This window comes from Alosa pseudoharengus, unplaced genomic scaffold (genome assembly GCF_046254945.1).
Source record: "Alosa pseudoharengus isolate Yale_2024_CS ecotype anadromous, Long Island Sound unplaced genomic scaffold, YU_APseudo_1.1 YU_APseudo_1.1_scf_2, whole genome shotgun sequence".
NCBI lineage: Eukaryota > Metazoa > Chordata > Actinopteri > Clupeiformes > Clupeidae > Alosa > Alosa pseudoharengus.
The window spans coordinates 13,987,926-14,009,456 of NW_027468663.1; the positions used below are offsets into that span (position 1 = coordinate 13,987,926).

Consider the following 21,531-nt stretch of genomic DNA (forward strand, 5'->3'; position numbering starts at 1 on the left):
TAATTAATTTATTTTGAAAATAGTGACAGAGCACAGGTTAAATCTGAGAACTGCAAAATTAGCAACCCTGCCCTGACTGTCTTAAAATTGTAGCCTACGATGGTCAAGTTTCAGGCAAGGAGTAACCCTGGGGTAATTTCATGTGTTTTATAGAATAACAAAGAAACAATTTAATACAGATTTGATAACTGTGAAACTCACTTTCCACCTTGGTTAAATGGAAATGACTAAACAAGGGCTTCCGGCTTCTCTCTAGTCTAGCCAGTAGGCGAGAGGAACTGTGTAGGATACAAAGGGGGCGTTTTTGAACTAAATATTACCGTCCAGCAGCAGCAGCGATGAGTATTCACCCCGAGTAGCTTTTTGTAGTGTTTGTCGCACTTGATGAACCCGGTTCTGTAAACGACTTTCATTCTTTGCCCACTTAACGTTTGTCAGCAATGTCATTCATGATGATGAAAAAAAAGAAATTTAAGTTCAAAGTGGACTTTGAGTTAGACGAACTGTCTTCTGTTCCCTTTGTCAACGGCGTCCTATTTTGCAAAGTCAGACTTGTCGACGGGGGCTTTACTGAAGAGTCATCAAGGTAATATTGACAATGCTAAACTCAATTTATTGGAGAATCAATATTTCTGAGTATTGTTTGTGTTAACCTTAGTCTGTGTGCTTCAAGCTATGAGTGTAACGTTATGCAAAAGGTTGACACTGATTAGCTAGCTGAGCTAATAGCTAGTCCAACAGCTAACCTTAACGTTAATGTTGCTGTTCTTTGTCATAAAGGTAGAACTAGTGACATTAATCTAAAAGCGATCAATGAACGTATCCCAAGTCAACTCTTAATAGCGTTGTCACGTGTTATGTGTACACTATGCAGATGTTAACTGTATTGCACACAACATGACGTGTATGTTGAGTAAGCGACAGTTATATTTATTATTATAAAAAATAATCTTTTTATATGCGCTTTATAAATAAAAGTGATTTGACTTGACAAGCACTTTTCAAAAACCATGTTACAAAGTGCTGTTCAAAAGCAGCCAAAATCAAATAGAGAGTAAAAGTCATTTAACTTTAACGTTATTTGTCAATGATTTTAGGTTGACTTTTTAGTTAAAGTTTCCATGATCTGCATTACATTTTGCTGATTTTACGAGGCAGGCTACCAGGCTTGCCAGTGGCAGCCATCACGTAACTTAATTACAACGTTTGGGGAGCAGTGTTAGTGTTGCCTAGGCTGTTCTGACAGACAAAATAGTTTGGTCAGTTGTATTCAGGTAGGACGTGGATCCTCAGATCCAAACTAGATCATGACCAGCACCAGACTCAAAAATTCCAGATCGCTGTTATCCGAATCAGATACTTACAAGGGGCAATGAGGTCCTGTCATCTAAATAAGAGGTTTTCAACCTTTTTGGTCAAACCAAAACGCCAAGGCACACCGACTTATGGTTACTGATGAATTACTCACATTATAATAGGCTATAACCGGGGTCCTCATTTTTGTGCCAATATTTTTTTCATGTGCTCATGAGTGTTCATAAGCTGAGACCACAGCAATAGACATTATCTTCACATGATGTTGGCTGAGCTTTCAAGAAGCTGTGTCACTGATGCATTTAAAAATAACCCTGTATGAGCCTGTATAAAAATACATTGAGTTTCTCAAAATTCCACAACACACCTCACTTGAGAACAACTGATCTACATCATTAGTCTACACTCTGCCTGAATTTACCTGTTGCTTATCTTTAATGATGTCCATTCAGATGGGTAAGTCCCCCTAAATACATTGTGTACTAAGCTGTTTGACATAATGTAACAATACAAGGTTTTTCAGCAAAATGGTAGCATATAGGCTATGTTCCTCTTAAGAACTCCAGCTGTACAAACTGCACAGCAGCCAAGTGATTGGAACAATGTAGGGTTTCCCAAACAATTGTATGATCTCACAGGATTTGGATATGTATTTTTATGACTTCAACATAGGAGGAGCCCTCTGATGTTTTGAAGTAATACTCAAATTAAGGTAGTCTCTCTCTCTTGACATTGACTTGAAGCCATGTTTATGTGTGCGTTCATGCCTGTGCGTGTGTGAGTCAGTGTTGGCAGCTTCGGATGGCAGCATGGAACGTAAATGAGTGGGTTGGGTCACTCTAACGGTTCACATTCCTTTGGGGATGCCTGCTATGGCAACCACTCGCATTTTTCCAAATGTGTAAACAATCCCCATATTCCCCTCTTATTCTTTCTTTTCCACAGCGTCGGCCCGTTGAAATAACTTGACAGTGATTCTGTTATCTGTGTTTGGTCATATTTAAACTTTCAAAAACACTTTCATTTTTTATCTGAGAATTGGGCGGGTGTGTTATGGTTTCAGTGTGGTTTAAACTGGCGTCAGAGAAAGTGCCATTGCTGTGAACTCTGTGGTCCTGTCTGTTGCCTTCATTCAAACACTTGTTAGCCCAGGACCAGGTTTAACAGCTGCAATGCACTCTACTGCTGTTCCTCTACTTCAGGCTCTTCCACAGAACAAGAGCAGAATGAATGATTTCCACAAAATAAGAGCAGAACAGTTCCTAGTTCCTTCAAGACACTGAATTACACATTGTTCTGAACTGTTCTGCCCTTATTTCGTGAAGGTAATTTAATGCGTTCTTCTCACTGCATTCTACATAACTCTTCTGTGTTCCGTACACTTTTTGGGAGGAGTCGATGACCACCAAGAGCAATTTGTCTTGGTCAAATTTTCTGCCTAAGAGAAATGATTGTACAAGCAGTTGGAGAGAGAGTCAGCTTACATAGGTTTATGTTTAAAAGGGCAAGTCCTTTGAGAGAATGAAAGCCTTTGGGCCCTATTGTATGCCCTGGCTGCAGAGGTTGACTGTACACAGCTGTATGGGTGAAGTTGGTGTTAACTGTCTATCCATCTGTGTGTCTTTCCAGGGAGGCGGTTCATGCCAACTGTGTTCGTTGGAGGAAAAGGTTCTCCTTTCTGTGCAAAATGAGTGCTAATGCAGGGACTGGTCTTCTGGACCCTTGTGTGTGTAGAGTGTCAGTGCGCAAGGTAAGGTGCTCCCTTGTGTTTCATGCCCTGCTCTGTTATTAAGGAGTGAGAGCTCTGTTAACCAGGATGAGTTCATGAATTTGATATATTCACCCTTTCTGGTGGCTTATGCTGTCTGTCTTGGGTTTCACAGGAGATGAAAGGCGGGAAGACATTTGCCAAGGTACTCGATCAAATAAATGTCCTCTTCACATACTGTAGTCATGTAATCCATGCAATGCCCTTAGCACAAAGGCCCACTGCAATCCAAATCAATTTAACCCACATGAGATGTTTAGAAGAACAGCTTGTGGAGCTCTTTTTGTCTTCTTTCTTGCGGAGCAGCTTGGGTTCACTGACCTGAACCTGGCCGAGTTTGCTGGCTCAGGGAACACCACCCGCCGCTGCTTGCTGGAGGGCTATGACACCAAGAACACCCGGCAGGACAACTCCATCCTCAAGGTATCGGCCTCGTGCCTCTCACAGATGTCCACGCCAGCTGTGTGTTTTGTGTTGGGTTGTTTTAGCTTTCCATCATACCAGAGTTAAACTAAAGCTATGAAGCTTCTGAAGCTAAAGCTAAAGCTTCTGAATTTTCACTCAGGCACACTCTAGTCCGCTTTATAATGAATCGGCATTTTTTTGTACTGCTGCTTGAATGATTAGCTACAAATAGTATTCACTGTAGAATGGACTGTGAGAGATGTGTCTGTGTGTGTGGCTGAAGGGGAATGTGCTTTAATTGGGCTTTTATCAGGTAACGTGTTTTCACGTTCTCGCTTCTTTTCTCTGTCTTTGCCCAGGTGGTTATCAATATGCAGCTGATGTCAGGAGACCCCTGCTTCAAAACGTGAGCCCAAAAGCAACAACTCACTACACACACACACAGACATACACACACACACACACACACACACACACACACACACCCTGTCTTAATGGAAGTTGAGAGCAGAATTGTGTAATGAATGAATAATCTTTTGAATTGGCAAGCAGCATCAGTTTGTCCAGTGTTTGGTAATGAAACGTCTCACCCTGAATGGCTGCTGTTGCATCACTCACTGTCACATTTTCCTTTCATAAATCATGAGGTGTTGCCCAAGTTGAGGGTTATGATTTTAATGAAGTACACTTTTTGTGAAATGCTCACATTCCTCTAGCTGTCTAGCTATCAGTGTGAGTGCTCTAAAGAAACACTGTAGTTTGTAGTACACAGTCATGGTCCTGTAAATGTTAAACAGGCAAAGTGACTTAGTCCGAGCCCTACACTATTTCAGCCAGTCAACACATTACTTCCGGAGTGTAACGAAGAGTAAAGCGTAATATGACAATTTAGTAGAGAGTTTCATTTAATTGTCTGTTGAGAGTCTTTAGGTTTCAAGTGGCATAAGATCAGCAGATTAGTACTCTGACCTGCTTAGGCCCAGTCGTGAGTCTTTGATGTGCTCTTTGAAGTTAGCGTAGCCACAGACACAGTTACAGTGTGTTTTTCAGAGGAAGCCGTCTGGCTGACTTGCATCCTGTCTCGCACAGAGTAGGTGTCAGAATGTGTGAGTTTCAGTCAGATTGTGTGAGTCTTATTTTGAACCAGAAGCTGACTTTAAGTTGGTTGAAGCATTGAAATCCAACAGCATGGTTTGTTTTGGTACTGGTCTTGGTATTTCACAGGTTTTGTGGTTTTATCAAAAGTCAAACAAAGTACCGTGACTTATCATGCAGTTTTTATTGGCCCTTATTTCCTGTGATTGAGCCCACAGTTCCATTACTGTTGATGTCCTGTATCAGGTATCAGGCCTGATTTACTATAAATCAGGAAACCAAACAGGCCCTGTCATCAAGCCTGATAACTTATCTCTGCATGGGTATCACCTTATCGTGTGTTCTGTGTTGATCATGCAGGCGGGGAGCTGGTACACAATCTCTATGTCTCATCCTGAAACACTCCCTTGGTTTCTCTCTCTTTCTAGCCATTCTCCTCTCTTTCTCTCCATCTCTCTCTCTCTCTCTCTCCATCTCTCTCTCTCTCTCTCTCCATCTCTCTCTCTCTCCCCTCTTTGCCGTCTTGCACTCTCTTTCTCTCTACTTATTCTCTTTCTCTGGCTCCTTTGCTCTTTCTCTATTTCGTTTGCACTCTCACTCTCTCGCCTCTCCCCCTCTGGACGTCGTATTGAAGTGTGTGAGGAAAGGCTGACTCACTGAAGGGCATTGCGGCCACTAGACTAATATTCTCTGTTATGGCAACAAAGAGCTGAGTCATCATAAGAGGAGAGGGGAATGGATACTGGGAACCTCCTGAAGCATGCAGGCATGGCAGAGAGGACAATAGGCCAAACTACCCGCAATTGTGTTTTTATTCACATCTAGCATTTCCTTCCTTTTCACAAGTTTACTTCCCCAAAGCTCTGACATGAAAGGTAAAGTTCTATAAGAGACAGCAGCAATGGTGCTTACTGTGAAGTCCAAACACACACACACACACACACACACACACACAGCCCCCATATGTCCCTCCTGCGTTTCTTTACCACCATTCGCCGTGCATCACAGTTTAACCAGTTCCCAATGAGTGGGAGTGTGTGATGTCAGCAGCTTCGTATTGTGGCGCTCAGTCAGTCCGTGACTGCTGGCAGGGCTCTAGAAAGCATCAGGCGCCCACGTGCTGCCCGTCTCACAGTTTGGCAGCTTCCCCCTCCTGCGGAGCAGCTACGAGAGTAGGAGTAGCATTGTCAGTGTGTGCGTGCAGAGAAAGAGAGTGTGTGTGTGTGTGTGTGTGTGTGTGTGTGTGTGTGTGTGCGCGTGCGTGTGTGCGCGTGCGCGCTTGCATTAGAGGAGTCAGTCCACCCACCCATGTGAGTTAGTCACGGTTCATTGTGGCCCTGGATCTATGGCGTCAGAGCTCTAAGGAAAGACCACTGGACATACACATAGCTCTTGCGCAGGAAAACCCAGCACAGATGCTTGTGAAGGCCGCCAGCCAACTCTCTCTTCCTCTGAGCCAGGCACTACTCCCCCTAGTCCATGGTTCCTAATCTCACAGTCTCACTCTCTCCCTGGGCACCGAGCCTCTGCAGCCTCTGAGGTGAGATCCCCTGGCCTAGGATGCCATTGGCGGCAGCTGAGGGTAATGGAACCTGATGAATGAACAGCCCGAGTCTGTGGAGAGTCTGTCGGTCTGCCCGTGTGGACGAGCTCTGAGGCCTGCAGTGGTTCTGATCACATCAGACCTGCGCTCTGCAGTGCCTCATTGTTTTGTCCTATTTAAAACCTTACCAGGCATCTGATGAGTGTCTGGAGTAAACCTTTACTTCTCTATCAAAAGAAATATTGCCAAAGAGTTCCTCAGTATGTGTGTGCTGTTTAATACACTCTCTAGTCTGTAGGTAAGATTACATATGTTGATGGAACTATATACTCTTCCTATTTTAATTCATAATGTAATATGCTGTCAATTCACCTCATTGACTACATCACAAACTCTCATTCAATGGCTTATTCATGTCCCAGAGCTTGATATTAATGTCTGGATCCCTGCTTTCACAAAGCAAGTATGTGAACAACAACCCCCATGCTTTCTCCTGTGGTTGAAAATGCAAGCATGCTACTTTTGCAGGCACAGACTCTTCAGCATACTGTGGTCACCAATGGTGAGATGGTCTTCCTGCATTTGTGGTTGTGATGTGAACAGAAGGTTTTTGGAGCATGAGAGAGCTAGCACAAGGATGGCGTAGTTCCACTTGACATTTGACGGACCTTTTGAGCCTGTGCTTAGAGATATGCAACAGTTTATAATAGGGGTAGTGTGGGTGAAAGTGTGTTTATGCTATAGACAGACCTGTGACGTACGTAAACATGTGTGTTTGTAAACAGGTACATTGACGTGCACTTTCATGTGTGGATTGATGGTGTGTGTGTGTGTGTGTGTGTGTGTGTGTGTGTACTCCCATGTCATGTGTGTGACACATTGACACTGTGGCAGGTGTGCAATGAGACCTTGCCTAGAACAGAGAGCCTCTTCAGAAAGGTCAGGTGGGCTCCGGGCAGTCTGTATCTGACTTCCTCTTATGGTAGTCAGACTATCCTGAAACATATTACTCTTGTCATTTACCAGTAGAAGCAAAGAGTAGCAGTAATGTGTTGATGGTCAGACTTCAAAGCTGGTTTCTTATTGATTCCCACTCAATCAATATATTTGATATCCCTGATTTGGCGCCGTAGTTATCTTGAAATGAACACACTGACTCGGAGTAAGTAAATCGTAAGTGTAAATGTAAATCAGGTTTATTGGCAAAGTATGCTTCTATACAAGGAATTTGTTCTCTGCATTTTACCCATCCGGGCATAGTGTACAACACACCCATACACAGTGTACACCCATTCAAACACACACACACACACACCCCTCAGAGCAGTGAGCACACATGCACACCCGGAGCAGTGACATTCATGCATTACACATTCATGCATTCGTTCAAAAGTTATTTAATTCTCGGAAATTCCGTGATTCAGAGATTACAATCACAATAAAACAAAATAAAATAGTGAACAATAGTGGTGAAATGTATATAGCCCAACACTGACATAAAAAATACTTCAACAATTCTCTTGCTTTTACACATAGGGAGGCTGGCTTTGTTTCTGTAGAAGAAACCAATTTTTTATCTCAGTTTGCTTAGAAGGTCAGCCATATGGTGATTTCATATAAGGTTCTCATCCAGCCAGATGCAAAGTTATCTATATTCACATTGGAAGGAAAAATGTCATTGATTTGATTGTTGAGCTCAGACTGTACCTTTGAGCTCAGCTTGTGCTAATGGATAGTGCTCTCTGCTTGTGTCTCAGTGCTCCATCCACTGCCATGACTATTGGGATCCAAGGAGAAGCGGAAAGCTTGCTGGAGTCACGCAAGGGGGAGACATCAAAGTCCTGTCCAGCTTTAGCAGGTATCTCAGCAACATCAAGCAGTCTTATTTACTAAACCTCTAAATGTCTCAATGTTGTCCTAGTACAAGGGAATTCTCCAGGTGGAATACAGCTGTTTCAGTTGTACACAGGAAAATATGTTTAATTCCTTGTTCTATTGGTTGGGGACTTCTCAGTGTGGCCATATCATTGATCACTTGTGTATGCTGATCACCTTAAATGCTTGCATGGATTTTAGGGAAATAATGAATGCATTCAAATATAATAAATTTAAATACAAAGGAACTTGAAGCTCTAAGGCGTAAACCTGTAGCATATTTGTGGCATTATAACTGATTATGGAAGTGCTTAATAAATAACTGACTCATGTTTACCTGGGTCACATTGCAGTAGAGTTCCCCAGGAAGTGTGGCTCTGTTCCTGATGAACTGGGGGGCGGGGGCCACTCAAGAACCTCAAGTTACGCCAGCCAGCAGTCCAAAGTCTCAGGTCAGCCTTATATCACCCACAATGCATCACTCCTTCAGCATGTTATAGATGATCTGAAGGACTGTTCCCTGTTAAAAGTTCATACTAAAGCAAAGCCTGGGAAAATAATTTTGAAACTAGTGGCCAAACCACAGCCTCAATATCGATTTATATCTCAGTACATCTAAGCTATTGTGTTGCGTCCTTTTATTTTTACTTCTCCTTGGGGGGAATTGATTTTCCGTTATCCATCTGTTTGCCCATGTCCTATAGCTCTTCTTCCCAATCTCCTGCAGATAAATACACTCTGAAAGTCACAAAGGCTTACTTCTCTTTGTTCTAAACATTAGTAGCGTTACATTTTCTCTGCAGTTCGGTACAAGACTGCTTGGGTGTGTGACGTCATTGGACATTCTTATAGATTTCTTTGGTTTATTTTTTTTGGACTATTATGCGACTATTATGCGACTATTAACGCGATTTCCACTAACCTCACTTGGGGATAACATGATTTTCACTAACCTCACTTGGGGTCATTTCTTTTCGTTTGTCCCCCGTAGGCTACAGCACAGGTCACTCGCGCTCCTCCAGCCTAACAGAGCTCACCCATAAGAGAAACACGTCCGTGGGCAGTGCCTCCACGGGGGTGGGCAGCATGCCCGAGGCCAGTGAGGAGCGGGAGTCCAAATCGGTGCCCCCAACTTCAGCAGCCTGTGCTCTCGTGCCAGAGTACCTGGGTACCCCACATAAGAGCGCCTCAGCTGAGAGGCTCTACAGGTGAGGGGGCTGAGGAAGGGGTGCACTAAGTATTCTCATTAGTCATGAATTATGAATGTTATGAAATATTCATTTATTATGATATTCAGATGTCACCGAAAGAAAATAATTGATGAATGAATGTGCTGGTCAGAGGAAAGGTCACCTGTTTGTGGAAAATTCTCCATCATTTAGTGAATTTCAAAAGCATAGGAGAATAATACTGAATGCTGTTTGTCAATGCTTAGTGGTTGAAGGGTGTGCTTTATTATTTTCCTCTGACAGGCATCCAATGAAGCAGGACTCTGTAGAGTGTCAGCTGAAGCGGTTCGATGCCACCAGGGTGGACGCCGATGACATTGTGGAGAAGATCCTCCAGAGTCAGGACTTTAGCCATGGCCTACTGGACTCCAGTGCTGAAGGTTGGTTGGCTTATTTTTTCACTTTTTAACTACAGAGAATTATGCTCCAGAGAGTCCCACTCTGAGGTCAACTATTGTCCTCAGGAAACGCTGTTTAATGATTGTCAGGCTTTTTTTACCGTGTCATTTCCTCATACTCATTTGTGAGACTGAATCCAAGAACAAAAACGTTTTTTGTGCCTGTCATGTGGAATGAAATACTTCCAGTTTTACATTACCAATGCCGGGGGGAAAATGTTGATAATGTACTTTTGACAACTATGAGTCACAAGAAAAACAAGTGACAACCGCCAAAACACCAAAGACTTCTGCTGTTGCCTTAGCTTAGTCAAGGCTCACCAAAAAAACGGTATACTGGTTACCATGGCAAATAAACAAAAGCAGCAGCATGTGTTCTCTGAATAGTCGTGTATGTGGAGGAGGGAGTACAACGTGAGGCATGCTCATGTGAAATGATGCAACCTGCAAACAAGCCCTGTGACAAGCCTACAGATTTAAACTCTGTTTGTCAAACTGACTGTGAGTCAGTCACTCTGTTCAGAAGCATGTTAATCAGTTATAAGGAATTGACGAGAGAGGGAACAAACCAAGGGGTGTAGTACGCTGCACCTTCTTTAAGGAGCTAAAGCTTTTATTTACATGTATTCATTTGGTAGAGACTTTTATCCAGAGTCACTTACATTTGTTGAACAGAAGACAAGCTGCCATTACGTTGGGAGACCTTTCAGGAGTTTAAATTCTTGTCAACCTGCAAAGAAAGCAGGTCCTGGTATTACCTATATCATGTCATCTAGGCCACTTTTATGTCAATTAACATTCAGCGTAATGCGTTTTGTTTCATTAAATCGTCCAATGGGTGGCCCTCTGCTTACTTTATCAAAGTCAGTATGGTCTTCTGGGGAAATTTATTGCCCACCCTTGTCATATATTATATAATGTGCATATTATTTCTGTAAGGGATGTAATGACCGCAACCCTAGCACTCATTAGTTTGGAGACTCTGTGGGGGTGTGTGGAAGAAAAAGCCTCCTGTTGACACCTTTATTTTTAGACTTCCTGGGGGCCAGCCAACAGAATTATCATGAGTTGTTCTTTTGTGTGACCCCTTCTTATTGACTGACGTGTGTGTGTGTTTGTTTGTGTGTGTGTGTGTGTGTGTGTGTGTGTGTGTGTGCGCGCGTCTTCTCCGCAGAGGAAGGTCTCCGACTGTTTGTGGGCCCCGGTGGCAGCACAGCCCTTGGCAGCCAGCACACCAGGTGGGCACCGTTGCGTAACCTCGTCCCTCAGCAGGGGTCAGCGTGGCAGCTGGCCTTTTCTGCCTCTGTCAAACTGATGTAATTCGAATCCGCTGTGTGTGGCTGTCTGAATCTCCAACAGGAAGTAGTGAACTGACATTTAGAAGATAACTTGATGTTCTGTGTTGGATTAGTAAATTTTGCGATACAGAATTTACGGACAATAATGTTTATCGGCTTTTTATGATGAATAGTTTTGTTCTGTTTTAGGTCATGTGTGTTGAGGTGGTGGTGTGTTTGTCTGATGAAAACCATTTTTGGTTGTGGTGGTGTGTTCTTCCTTTAGGGTCGGTGTGGGTGCTTATGAACAGGTGGTCATCAAGCGCTAGGCAGAGACAGCGGTTGAGGGCAGTAACAGAATTCAGTGCTGGGAGACGGACGGACCGACAAACGGACACGGAGACATGGCCGCATCGAACCTTATGGAGCTGCACTTTATCACTCCGTCTCCAGCAGAGGGTGCTGTGGACACCTGGCTGAGGACATTCACAAAAGTCTGCTCTCCACCAATGCGGGGACCTGAAGCTGGTCACGTCTTGTTCATTCGGTTGCTGGTTCAAACAGCATCCATGGTAAGAGGGGATCACAGAAGCCCACCTTACTGATGCAGAACAGCTGGTGTTAAGATACCATCGCTTGATTAGCTACTCTAGTGGGGACTACATCCAAAGAGGGGTGAAATATTCTTTGGATAAAATAAACAGTTGCATCTTTGTTACTGATGTGTGTCTATATGTAAAGGAACAATCTGTCTTGAAGAAAAAACAAACAAATAGGGACTTGGGTTTTAAAGCCAAGTTTGCTGCTAGTAAATTAGTAAATCAGTTGCTAAAATTGCCTCAATACAAAATCTAAACGTTTTGTCTGTTTGAACAGTAAGAGTGGCGTAGTACTTCCTCCTACTATATAGTGACATTAACATGGCCTTACATAGACATCTGGTTAGATTCAGTTATGGTTAGAGTATCATATGATTAACTGACATTTAGGGGAGGGCGAGGAAGCCAGTCATAATAAGCTACAAAGAGTGCAAGAGATTGTCAGAAGATTTGGCGGCATGGAAACCGCGTAGAGTGAACAGGATGGAGTGATGGACTGAGTGGATAACAAACCTCATCACTGTGGTGAAGCTGTCTTACACTGGCCCAGATTTACCATTAGCTCTCTGAGGTCATACGATGTAAAGAGGACATCCACATCTGAGCTCCATGAAATATTTTTGCAGGATACATTACATAAAATAACTTATAAATAAGCAATGTAGTTAAAAATATAGTTGACATAATAGTTATCAAATGCAGTAAGTAAATTTAGTCAGTCTGTGTACCAGAAAAGAGTAATCAAAGCGTATCTCTGGGGAAGAAAATAATTTCACTGTCTAAGATTATTTTAATGAGTGGGCCGTGAAACAGGTTAATTATTTTTTTAAGTGTATTTTCATACCCTAGAAAACACCCATGACTCAACTATTTATGCTGGTCATAAATATAAATAATAGAAATTAGTAGAGACTTTTTTTTCAACTAATGAATACAGTTTAATACATTTCAAAAGGATGAGGACTCTTTGCAAGTTTGTGTTAAAGGCATGTGTTGAATGAATTTTGCAGCCCATATTGTGGTTAATTCTGTGTAGTTAAATGCAATTTTCTGTTTTGTTGTGATTAGGATTCCGGTTTTTTTTCTTGCTGAAACTTTAACAACTACTGTTTTAATCAGAATACAGTATTTGTTGATGAATTATTTATTTAAATGTTAAATTGTCAATGGGAGGAAGTTCCACCCAGTGTTCATTCTGGAAAAGTGAACAATTATGCCATGTGAAGCATACATGTGCATGCTCTGTGTTTATAAGGCTGCATGTGTTCACTGCATAGTACCTGTAGCATTGTATACTTCTTAATGAAGGACAAATATTTTTTTCTTTGTTTCTTTTTTTTTGCCAAATGGTTAATGATTACTTAATTACCCACCCTGTTCTTTGATCTTTGCTCTGAATGTAATATGAAGGTGCCATCTGATTGCATTTGTTCACTTGTTTTGTTTTGTATTCATTTCCTACCTTGGTCCTTTGCTTTAATTGTTTTGCTGTTAAATTTAAAGTACAGCACCATTGCTTCTGTGTTGATGTTTTGTTAAATGCACACAATGATCAATGTAATTCAGAAGTGGTTAATAAATGAAAAGGATCAAAAAAATAATCCCAAATGTTTTCATTATTGTTTCGTTATTGAACATTGTCTACAAATAAGCAGACATGATTGCTACTCTGACACAGTACTGTGGTACTATGTCTTTCTGGAAATTCATTATGAATTTGATGCATGTTGATAAACATACTCGCAAACCAAATGCCATTGGACCGCTGATACAAACGTAATATCCCCTTCCGTTTCTCCTACATTAGTGCGCGCGGCGCGTTGGCCATCTTGTTCGACAGCTCATTGAAGACATCGTTTCAGCCCGCACAGAGTTTTAAATCATTTGTCGGGTGTTGTCTTGTTCCGAGAGGACGTTTTTTTGTTTTTTTTTGTCTTCTCGTGTTACTTTTTGAATATAATATATGGATCTCGAATGTAATTTGATGGCGTTTAAGTTGTAATATTTCGATTGTGTGAGCTGCAGTTAGCTTTGCTAGCTACTCTGCTAATTTCCCACATATTGCCGCTCGAGTGAGGTAGCTATAGCCACAGCTATGGCAAACAACGCAATTGTCGGGAATCAGCAGCAACAGCAGGCCGTGAATAAACCCGCCTCAGGGAAGCATGGGAATGTGTTGCCCCTTTGGGGCAACGAAAAAACAATGAACTTGAACCCCATGATCCTCACGAATGTGCTTTCATCTCCGTATTTCAAGGTTCAGTTGTATGAACTTAAGACGTACCACGAGGTTGTGGACGAAATCTACTTCAAGGTAACGAATCGAAAATGGCCATTAGCCGACTAGCAACTACTACCTCCAATTAGGAATCATCTGACTAGCTAGCATGCTTGCATACTTTACTTCGTGATGATAATGTTTATGAATATTATAATGTGTAATAAATGTAATGCAGGCGGAGATATATTGGTGTTAAGCATTTCTAGTGGGGGCCTGATTGTTCTTTATATGGTTGACACTTCGTGGCAAAGAGCGCTAACAAGCATTTTCATCGTTGGCTAACACATGCTAACATTCAGCCTTGCTAGCAAACGCATCGGAGCGCTAACGTGAAATGTTGGATAACATTAACGTCTTTGGTCACATTAACGTTGGTCTTGGGATGTTGTCTGTTGCCTCTGTAATGACACATTTAAATAGGACGCGGTAATGTTCAATTTGACTTAGATGTGGTAATTAAAAATAATATTTGACATAAGCTAGGTGCCTGGCTATAAAGAAAGATGATGTTCGCGCTACGTTTATGTCAAACCATGCTATTTGTGGACATGATGTAGACTGCGGCGGAAGTAACATTACAACATGGATGGTTGTGGTAATCTTGCTTTACTAATTTCACATCTCTATTGGCCACAGAACTGATGTTAGAAATCAATTCCAGCATAATGACCAATAAGAAAAACTCTGAGAGTTGGACATCAGGTTGGCTTGGGGATAGGATAGATGTAGACCCATATGGTATGGCTGGTCATGGCTCAGACTTGCAGGAAATACTGATGCCATTTGCAGCACCCATTACAGAACTTAGAAGGATATATAGAATTAGGCTAATGACCCCTAATCTTAAACCATCACCATGTCTTCTGCAGGTCACACATGTGGAGCCTTGGGAGAAAGGCAGCAGAAAGACCGCAGGCCAGACTGGCATGTGCGGCGGGGTAAGTAGAAGTACGTGCCTCAGAACCCTAAATCATCACATGAGTGTGACTAGGTGACGAGCTGAGAACATGAACGACTCACAACAGAGTCTATGCTTTATCTGGTTTATTTTCTAAAGCAGAGAACTCAAAAAGGAAAGGATAAATGTCAAGTCACCAAACACTCTCCTGTTCTGCAGGTCCGTGGCGTTGGAACCGGAGGTATAGTGTCTACGGCCTTCTGCCTGCTGTACAAGCTGTTCACTTTGAAGCTGACCCGCAAGCAGGTGATGGGCCTGATCACACACACTGACTCTCCCTACATCAGGGCTCTTGGCTTCATGTACATAAGGTGTGCATCTGCTTAACTCGTCTACCACAACTTAAAACATGCTTATAGTCATTCATCATGGAAGTACTGTTATTGGATGTCCATTCTCACAGTATGCTTGTTGTCCTCCTGTCACAGGTACACCCAGCCACCTCCTGATCTTGTGGATTGGTTTGACGGTTTCCTTGATGATGAGGAGGTATGTGGACACGGGTAATGCTTTACAGATTTATATTCTGTTGATGCTGTAGTAGTGCATGGAGATTATGATTTATTCTAGTCTTATTTGTATTGTGATGCACATAGCTGATATTCACCTTTGCATTCATTTGGCCTAATGAGTTTGTTGCGAGTGGAATAGGCAAAAAAGCTGCTCTGATGCTGGTTGTCAGGGTAAGTATTCATAGGACTTGGAAGTAGTGAAAGTTTGAAAGGCATGCCATGATTTTTTTTTCTTTTTTTTTCTTCTTAATTTCTTTAGTCCTTTATTCTGAGATGTATTCAGGACTCGTTGCACCTGCTTGATTTAGATTTATTACCAAAATGAATGCACTGTCCCATTGAAATTTTTTGTTTGTTTGATTTTTTTCAATCATCAGTACTCAGACCACGTTTTAACCTAAATGTTTTAATTGGCTAAATTATAGAACTAATTTAACATGGCTAAAAATATGATTCTAGCTAAAGGATATCTTTGACATTCAGTGCTTTAACACTGTCTTGTGAGAATTTCCTGCCTGGATAGCTGTATAATCTGCCCTACTATTTCACACGTGGTAGGGATACTGAAGTCTAAAAATGCAGCTATGTTTGCCCCCTATATTTATCCGCTTCAAACAGTTGATCAAAATAATAGGATTTCTAGCCCTCTCATGCATTGACCATTTGGCTCACTGTGCAACCAGGCCTACTCTCATTGGTTTTTATTTGTTTAATTTTCTTTGCATATTAAGCACATCTCCTGAAATCCACACCCACCCGGCTAATTTCCAATGTTTTCTCCTTTAGATGGCCGTTGCGCAGCAGGTGAATTGGATATTGTATCTCAACACAGTTGGTTTGCGTGTGTGAGTGCAAAGCGGCTGTTCTACCCATTCAGACTTGGTCTCCATGTTGCTGGTGGTGTACGCCTCACTTCCTCTCCCTGGAGTGCTTGCACTGCGGGTCCCCCCAGACCCCCCCCCCCCCACCTTTCCCACTCAAGCCCACACCTCCCGTGGACCTTTGGCCTAAAGGAGATTGAGAGAGATGTGAAGCCCATGCATGATTGTGTAATGATGGCTACTTTTATTGTTACATACATGTTTCTTCCCAGGGGGACGATTTTTGGGGAGCCTGCAGTGTAAACACCCCCGAAAGAGGATTGGGCTTAGTTATGTTTACAAACAAATGCAAAAAAGGGGGGGGGGGGTCCATTCTCATTCAACCTATGTCCTGAGTATGTCCAGGCATAGTAATTGTTGCATATGTGTCAGTATTAAGCAAGATGAAAACAGAGGTGAAGTGTCAGTATTTGGTCATCACAAATACGAGTTTTTTTTGTTTTTGTTTTTTTTTTTCCCCCAAGAAAAAGCAATGAGGGCTTAGCGAATCAGTGTAATTTAAGTTTTTGTTTCTAAGATGTAAACTTGAAAGTTATGTTGTGTGTCAAGCTTCATCATTGAAAGTATTTCCTTTATTCTTTTTGTCGCGCTTGCCTTGACAGGAGCTGGACGTGAAGGCCGGCGGGGGCTGCGTCATGACCATTGGTGAGATGCTGCGCTCCTTCCTGACCAAGCTGGAGTGGTTCTCCACACTGTTCCCGCGCATCCCCGTGCCCGTGCAGAAGATGATCGACCAGCAGCTCAAAGCGCGGCCCAGGAAGCAGCCAGAGAAGGAGGAGAAGGCCGAGGAACCCGCGGGAGAGTCAGCACGTCAGGGGGAACGGAGGCGCTCAAAGTGCGTCAAGTGTCAAATTGAGAAACCCCACTTTTAGATGATATTAGCTCTTATAACTTTAAGTTACTTGAAATGACTTGAACATTGTGAAATGTATGTGTTTGAACAAACAAGTCAAATTATTTCTTGGAAAAAAATATAATGATACTGTTCAAAGTAGTGTTCAAAAGCACCCTTCCTTCTTAAAGGAAAATTCTGTTTTTTAGCACTTTAAGGCCCTTTTCTGGTTTGTTTTGGATGAACTAGAGTGGTGGACACCGAAATTTTGACGATTGGTCCTGTCTCGACTTTTCTGACTCGTTTTGAATCGCCTTTGACTGCTCAGGGTGGCTGCCAACAGGCATACTGTAGTAGGCTACTCAAACATGTCCTAAAACAACCCTTAACGTTAGTTTTCAAAACTGTGCAACTCACCGAGTGGTTAGTGGAGTTCGTTGACTATTAACAGCAAATATATCGGCGCAATGTATGATTTTCAGCCGTCTTATTTGCTAGGCCTATTGTGGAACTATTTATTCAGAACCCTCACAACCGTGTATAAACTTCCGCTCAATATTTGAACCTGAAGCATAGACGGTGGCGCAGTAATATCAACGTGCAATGAGTCTTCCAACAGAAATCAATGGGATTTTACAAAATGCCAAATAAAACACGACATAAACTGTATTTCGCTACGCTACTTGTTTTGGAACATCAACGAACACCACTAACCCCCTCGGTGAGTTGCACAGTTTTGAAAACGAACGTTAAGGGTTGTTTTAGGACATGTTTGCGTAGCCTACTACAGTATGCCTGTTGGCAGCCACCCTGAGCAGTCAAAGGCGATTCAAAACGAGTCTGAAAAGTCGAGACAGGACCAATCGTCAAAATTTCGGTGTCCACCACTATAGTTCATCCAAAACAAACCAGAGGTCCTTAAAGGTCTTTAAAGTGCTAAAAACTGTAATTTTCCTTTAATCAGCTGGTCTATTCCAATCTAGCTGTTTGACGGAGGGACACTGCTCCTTATTTCTGTCTTAATAGACATTAAATCATTGTTTGAACTGAGGTGTGTTGGACACAGTTATGTATATACAGTAGCACTTAGTTATGCTGTACAAATGGGGGCATATTAAAAGGTGACCGGATCCATCCCAGTTTTTCAGTCACTGCTCTCTTTTGACTGGCTGCTTTTTGTCCTCTGTCCTATGTGTTTCCTTGCAGGACTCCGAGTCCCAGGGGCTCCCCCAAACGCAGCCGATCCCGCAGCCACCAGAGAGAGCGCCGTGGCGTCAGCTTCGACCGCGAGCTGGAGCGCGAGCGCGACCGTCAGCGCAAGGAGCGTGAGGGCAAGGACCGAGACCGCGGGGACCGGGGAGAGCGAGAGCGCGGCGACCGGGATCGGGACCGAGACAGGGAGCGGGGAGACCACGAGCGGAGGCGCTCGCGCAGCGCCGAGAGGCGCAACCGGCGGAGCTCCAGCCGGGAACACCGCAAGGAGAAGGAGCGAGAGCGCGACGGGGAGAAGCGAGAGCGCGACGGGGAGAACGAACGCAGCCGGCGGAAGGAGCGCGAGCACCACCACGAGCGAGAGCGGGACCGGGACCGAGAGAAGGACAAGGAGAGGGAGAAGGACAAAGAGCGGGAGCGCTCCAAAGACAAGAGGAGCAAAGGGGAGGCGGAGGAGCGGCGGCACCGGGAGGAGCGCGAGGAGAAGCCGCGCCACAGTAAGGAGAAGAAGAGCAAGAAGAGCCGCAGCCGCAGCAGGGAGCGCCGGCACAAGGCCGAGCGCTCCAGCAAGAAACGCTCGCGAAGCCGCAGCCACAGCCGGCACGAGCCGCCGGAGGAGCGGGAGCGCGGGAAGAAGAGGGAGGCCAGCCCGAGCCGCGAGAAGGAGCGGTCGCACAAACGCAGCCGCAGCCAGGAGCGCGACGCACGCAGCAGGCGCAGCCAAAGCCCAGATCGCCGTGACGACGGCTCACCTTGATGAAGACCCCACCCACCCCCCAGTCCTGCCCAAACCCTCGACCCACTTCACCTCAGTTGGCCAGCTCTTCTCAACAACCTTTTTTATTTTTATTTTTTCTCCATTTCTTTTTTCCCCTTGTTATCTTTCTGTGTCAAATTTCCTCCCCCATGACTAAAGACGGTAAAAGCTAAAGAGAAGGACAAAAAAAGGTTTTGTGCAGCAGGGGACCTTGTTCTCTTCCTGGTCCCCTTACTGTTGTGCCTCTGTAGATGCCTCCCTGTAGTCTCCTCCCCAGCACAAGAGCTCTGAATGGAGAACAAAAAAAAAAGCTTGTTTTTTTTTCTTTGTAATTGTCATGATTTTATTTCTATTGTTTTCAACAATCCTCTGATGTGCTTTGTACATAAAGTTCTGAGAATGTTTTAAATTGTACGGAGCGACCACAAATTTGTACCATGCACTGAGCTGTGCTGAAATTGTGTTGTGTTTGGTTCATTGCTCTGTGGCATTTCTTTTTCTAATAAAAAAACTTTTATGAAAGGGGAAATTAGTCTGTTAAAGTGGACATGAATAATATTAATTGCCTCTTTTTTTGGAAGAGCAAGTCGACAACTTGGAAGAACTTGGTGAGTGGGAGCCATTCAAAACATGCATCAGATTTTTGGTGCTATTTGTATGCAGACATTGGAAGTGGTAGAAAGTTTATTTCATGTTTTACATTTAATTTAATTGGTTAATATACAAAATAAGAGGTGTCTTCACACTGGAATAGAAAATATAGTACAGGTTTTTTATTTGGAGCGAACACGTTTCGCTAAGCACTTCATGGAACCTGATAAAGTGCTTAGCGAACGGAGTCTTTCACTCCAAATAAAAAATCTATGTCAATGGTGATCAGTGTGCGGTGACTTTGATATTTCACTTTTGGATTATTCTTATCTGCCTCACCTGCACCTGTATCACTAAAGAAAATATAGTACATTTGGCATTCATCATTTCAAAGACACTGAAATGCATGCGTTCACAAAAGAAAATATTTGCATATACACCCAAGAGTCTAATGTGCTGTTATGTATATTTAGGTGCTTGACAATTTCTTCATTTAATATACAAAAAGATAAGAAACCTGAAAATTACCCGCACAACCCGAATTACAGACAGCTTGTCAAAGATATATAAATGGAACACACATTTAGTAGGTTTGAAAATCAGATACTGTAAGTAAAAGTTTCATTTCAAAATATGAAATATCAACGTTTCATGAAAGTTCATTAGAAAGTTATTAGAAAATACATCTGCACATAAAATGTGACTTTCCCAGTCTTTGGCTTGGTCCACAGTAACTGGTCCTGATAAAGCCCATACAAAAATCATTTGAGAGTACTGTCCCCAACCACTCATTAGCTTTGTATGCTAGCAGGCTATAGTTTATATAATGGGAGAACTGCCTTAGATGCTAGCACTAGTCGTGGCACAGGCTGGTTCTGAGTATAAGGTGCTGGCGAGCGAGTCCATGACGGCCGACACACTGAAGCAGTAGGTTGTAGCCGGCTTCAGGTTGGTCACACCCGATGACTCGCCGCAGACCGACATCACTTCGGGCCTGAGTGGACGGGCAGTGAGAGGCTCTCTGACCCGCAGCGTGTAGTGGGATGCCCCAGGCACTGGAGTCCACTCCACCCGGACAGAGTCTGTTCCCACCTTGGTTACTGTCAGCTCAGGGGCAGGTAAATCACCTGCAGATAAAGAGAAATCCCAATGAATCTTAAGAATATCATATAATGTATAGAGCCAGATGTTTAGTAGGAAAATATAACTTACTGTGAAGGGATCTTCTTCTTCTACGCTGTAGGATCTCTGCTGAAAGGATCAACAAACAAGGCACAGGCCATCAGTGACACTTCAAGCATCCAGACAATCAAGAATCCAGCCAAGACGTTGACCCCAAAGAGTCCTGTTTGCCTGTAAGTATTGTATCAGGTAGGGTGTATGTAACAAAACATGCGTATTAAATGCTAAGCCACATTCTCACCATGTGTGACTGAGACTGGGTTGCTTTCCCCAATGTTGCTGCTGGCTGTCACTGTGATGCCCTCGCTGTTGACACCGTTCACAGTGCAGGAGAGATCGGTGGTGTTGCAGATCTCAACCGGGACTGAGCCAGACACGTCGTACACGCTATACTCGGTGGCAAACACGGAGGCATTCCAGGAGACGACGGCGGACACGTTTGAGCCAGTGTACTTCACAGTCAGAGGAGGGCAGGGTGCTGGGAGACAAGTTCAGATGAAGCATTACACTCACACTCTAGTCGAGTCAGCTACTCACAATAACAAAGCAAGGAACTAGTGTAGTTGCCCAGCTGATCCTGAAACAGAGAGGGACCTACATCAGAGTCAGCTGATAGGATATCAGAGATGAAGAATAGCACATAGCAGTCAACCGCTGGGAACCAGCGCCCCTCATCATTAATGCCAGAGTGAGTCATTTAATGGGATACTTTGGGAAATGTAAAAGGGCCTTGTGGTCAAGATCAACTGTGTAATCAACTAGGCATGCTACACTTCAAGAGGACACTGATGAATAGTCGAACCTGTGGCTCCAGTGAGCGCA

The 21,531-nt window shown here is 43.3% G+C and overlaps 2 protein-coding genes across 9 annotated transcripts; both read left to right on the plus strand.

The window, feature by feature from the left end:
• Positions 1 to 365: 365 nt before the first annotated feature.
• On the plus strand, positions 366 to 13,104 carry LOC143133893 (EEIG family member 2-like). Its single transcript, XM_076293825.1, has 11 exons — positions 366 to 586; positions 2,944 to 3,064; positions 3,198 to 3,227; positions 3,389 to 3,505; positions 3,847 to 3,893; positions 7,883 to 7,983; positions 8,354 to 8,452; positions 8,992 to 9,208; positions 9,473 to 9,609; positions 10,802 to 10,865; positions 11,191 to 13,104. The coding sequence occupies exons 1-11, from the start codon at positions 441 to 443 to the stop codon at positions 11,231 to 11,233; spliced, it is 1,122 nt and encodes a 373-aa protein (XP_076149940.1). The 5' UTR covers positions 366 to 440; the 3' UTR covers positions 11,234 to 13,104.
• Positions 13,105 to 13,323: 219 nt separating this feature from the next.
• Positions 13,324 to 19,465, plus strand: prpf38b (pre-mRNA processing factor 38B). Of its 8 annotated transcripts, none has more exons than XM_076293826.1 (7): positions 13,324 to 13,817; positions 14,654 to 14,732; positions 14,902 to 14,988; positions 15,171 to 15,245; positions 16,041 to 16,303; positions 16,738 to 16,970; positions 18,174 to 19,465. In XM_076293826.1, the coding sequence occupies exons 1-7, from the start codon at positions 13,599 to 13,601 to the stop codon at positions 18,934 to 18,936; spliced, it is 1,719 nt and encodes a 572-aa protein (XP_076149941.1). In that variant the 5' UTR covers positions 13,324 to 13,598; the 3' UTR covers positions 18,937 to 19,465. The 8 variants fall into 8 exon arrangements, with proteins under 8 accessions (XP_076149941.1, XP_076149943.1, XP_076149944.1 ...); XM_076293828.1 differs by having other exon boundaries at positions 16,041 to 16,099; XM_076293829.1 differs by lacking the exon at positions 16,041 to 16,303 and having other exon boundaries at positions 14,654 to 14,722; positions 14,902 to 15,053; positions 15,171 to 15,231.
• Positions 19,466 to 21,531: the final 2,066 nt, after the last annotated feature.

Excerpts from the sequence above, each read along its gene's own strand:
- prpf38b (XM_076293826.1), top strand. The coding sequence starts at position 13,599 with ATGGCAAACAACGCAATTGTCGGGAATCAGCAGCAACAGCAGGCCGTG. Across the intron at positions 15,246-16,040 it reads GAGGAGGTATGTGGACACGG|ATGGCCGTTGCGCAGCAGGT; the intron begins GTAATGCTTTAC and ends TTTCTCCTTTAG. Across the intron at positions 16,971-18,173 it reads GGGGAACGGAGGCGCTCAAA|GACTCCGAGTCCCAGGGGCT; the intron begins GTGCGTCAAGTG and ends GTTTCCTTGCAG.
- LOC143133893 (XM_076293825.1), top strand. The coding sequence starts at position 441 with ATGTCATTCATGATGATGAAAAAAAAGAAATTTAAGTTCAAAGTGGAC. Across the intron at positions 3,228-3,388 it reads GCGGGAAGACATTTGCCAAG|CTTGGGTTCACTGACCTGAA; the intron begins GTACTCGATCAA and ends CTTGCGGAGCAG. Across the intron at positions 9,209-9,472 it reads TCAGCTGAGAGGCTCTACAG|GCATCCAATGAAGCAGGACT; the intron begins GTGAGGGGGCTG and ends TTCCTCTGACAG.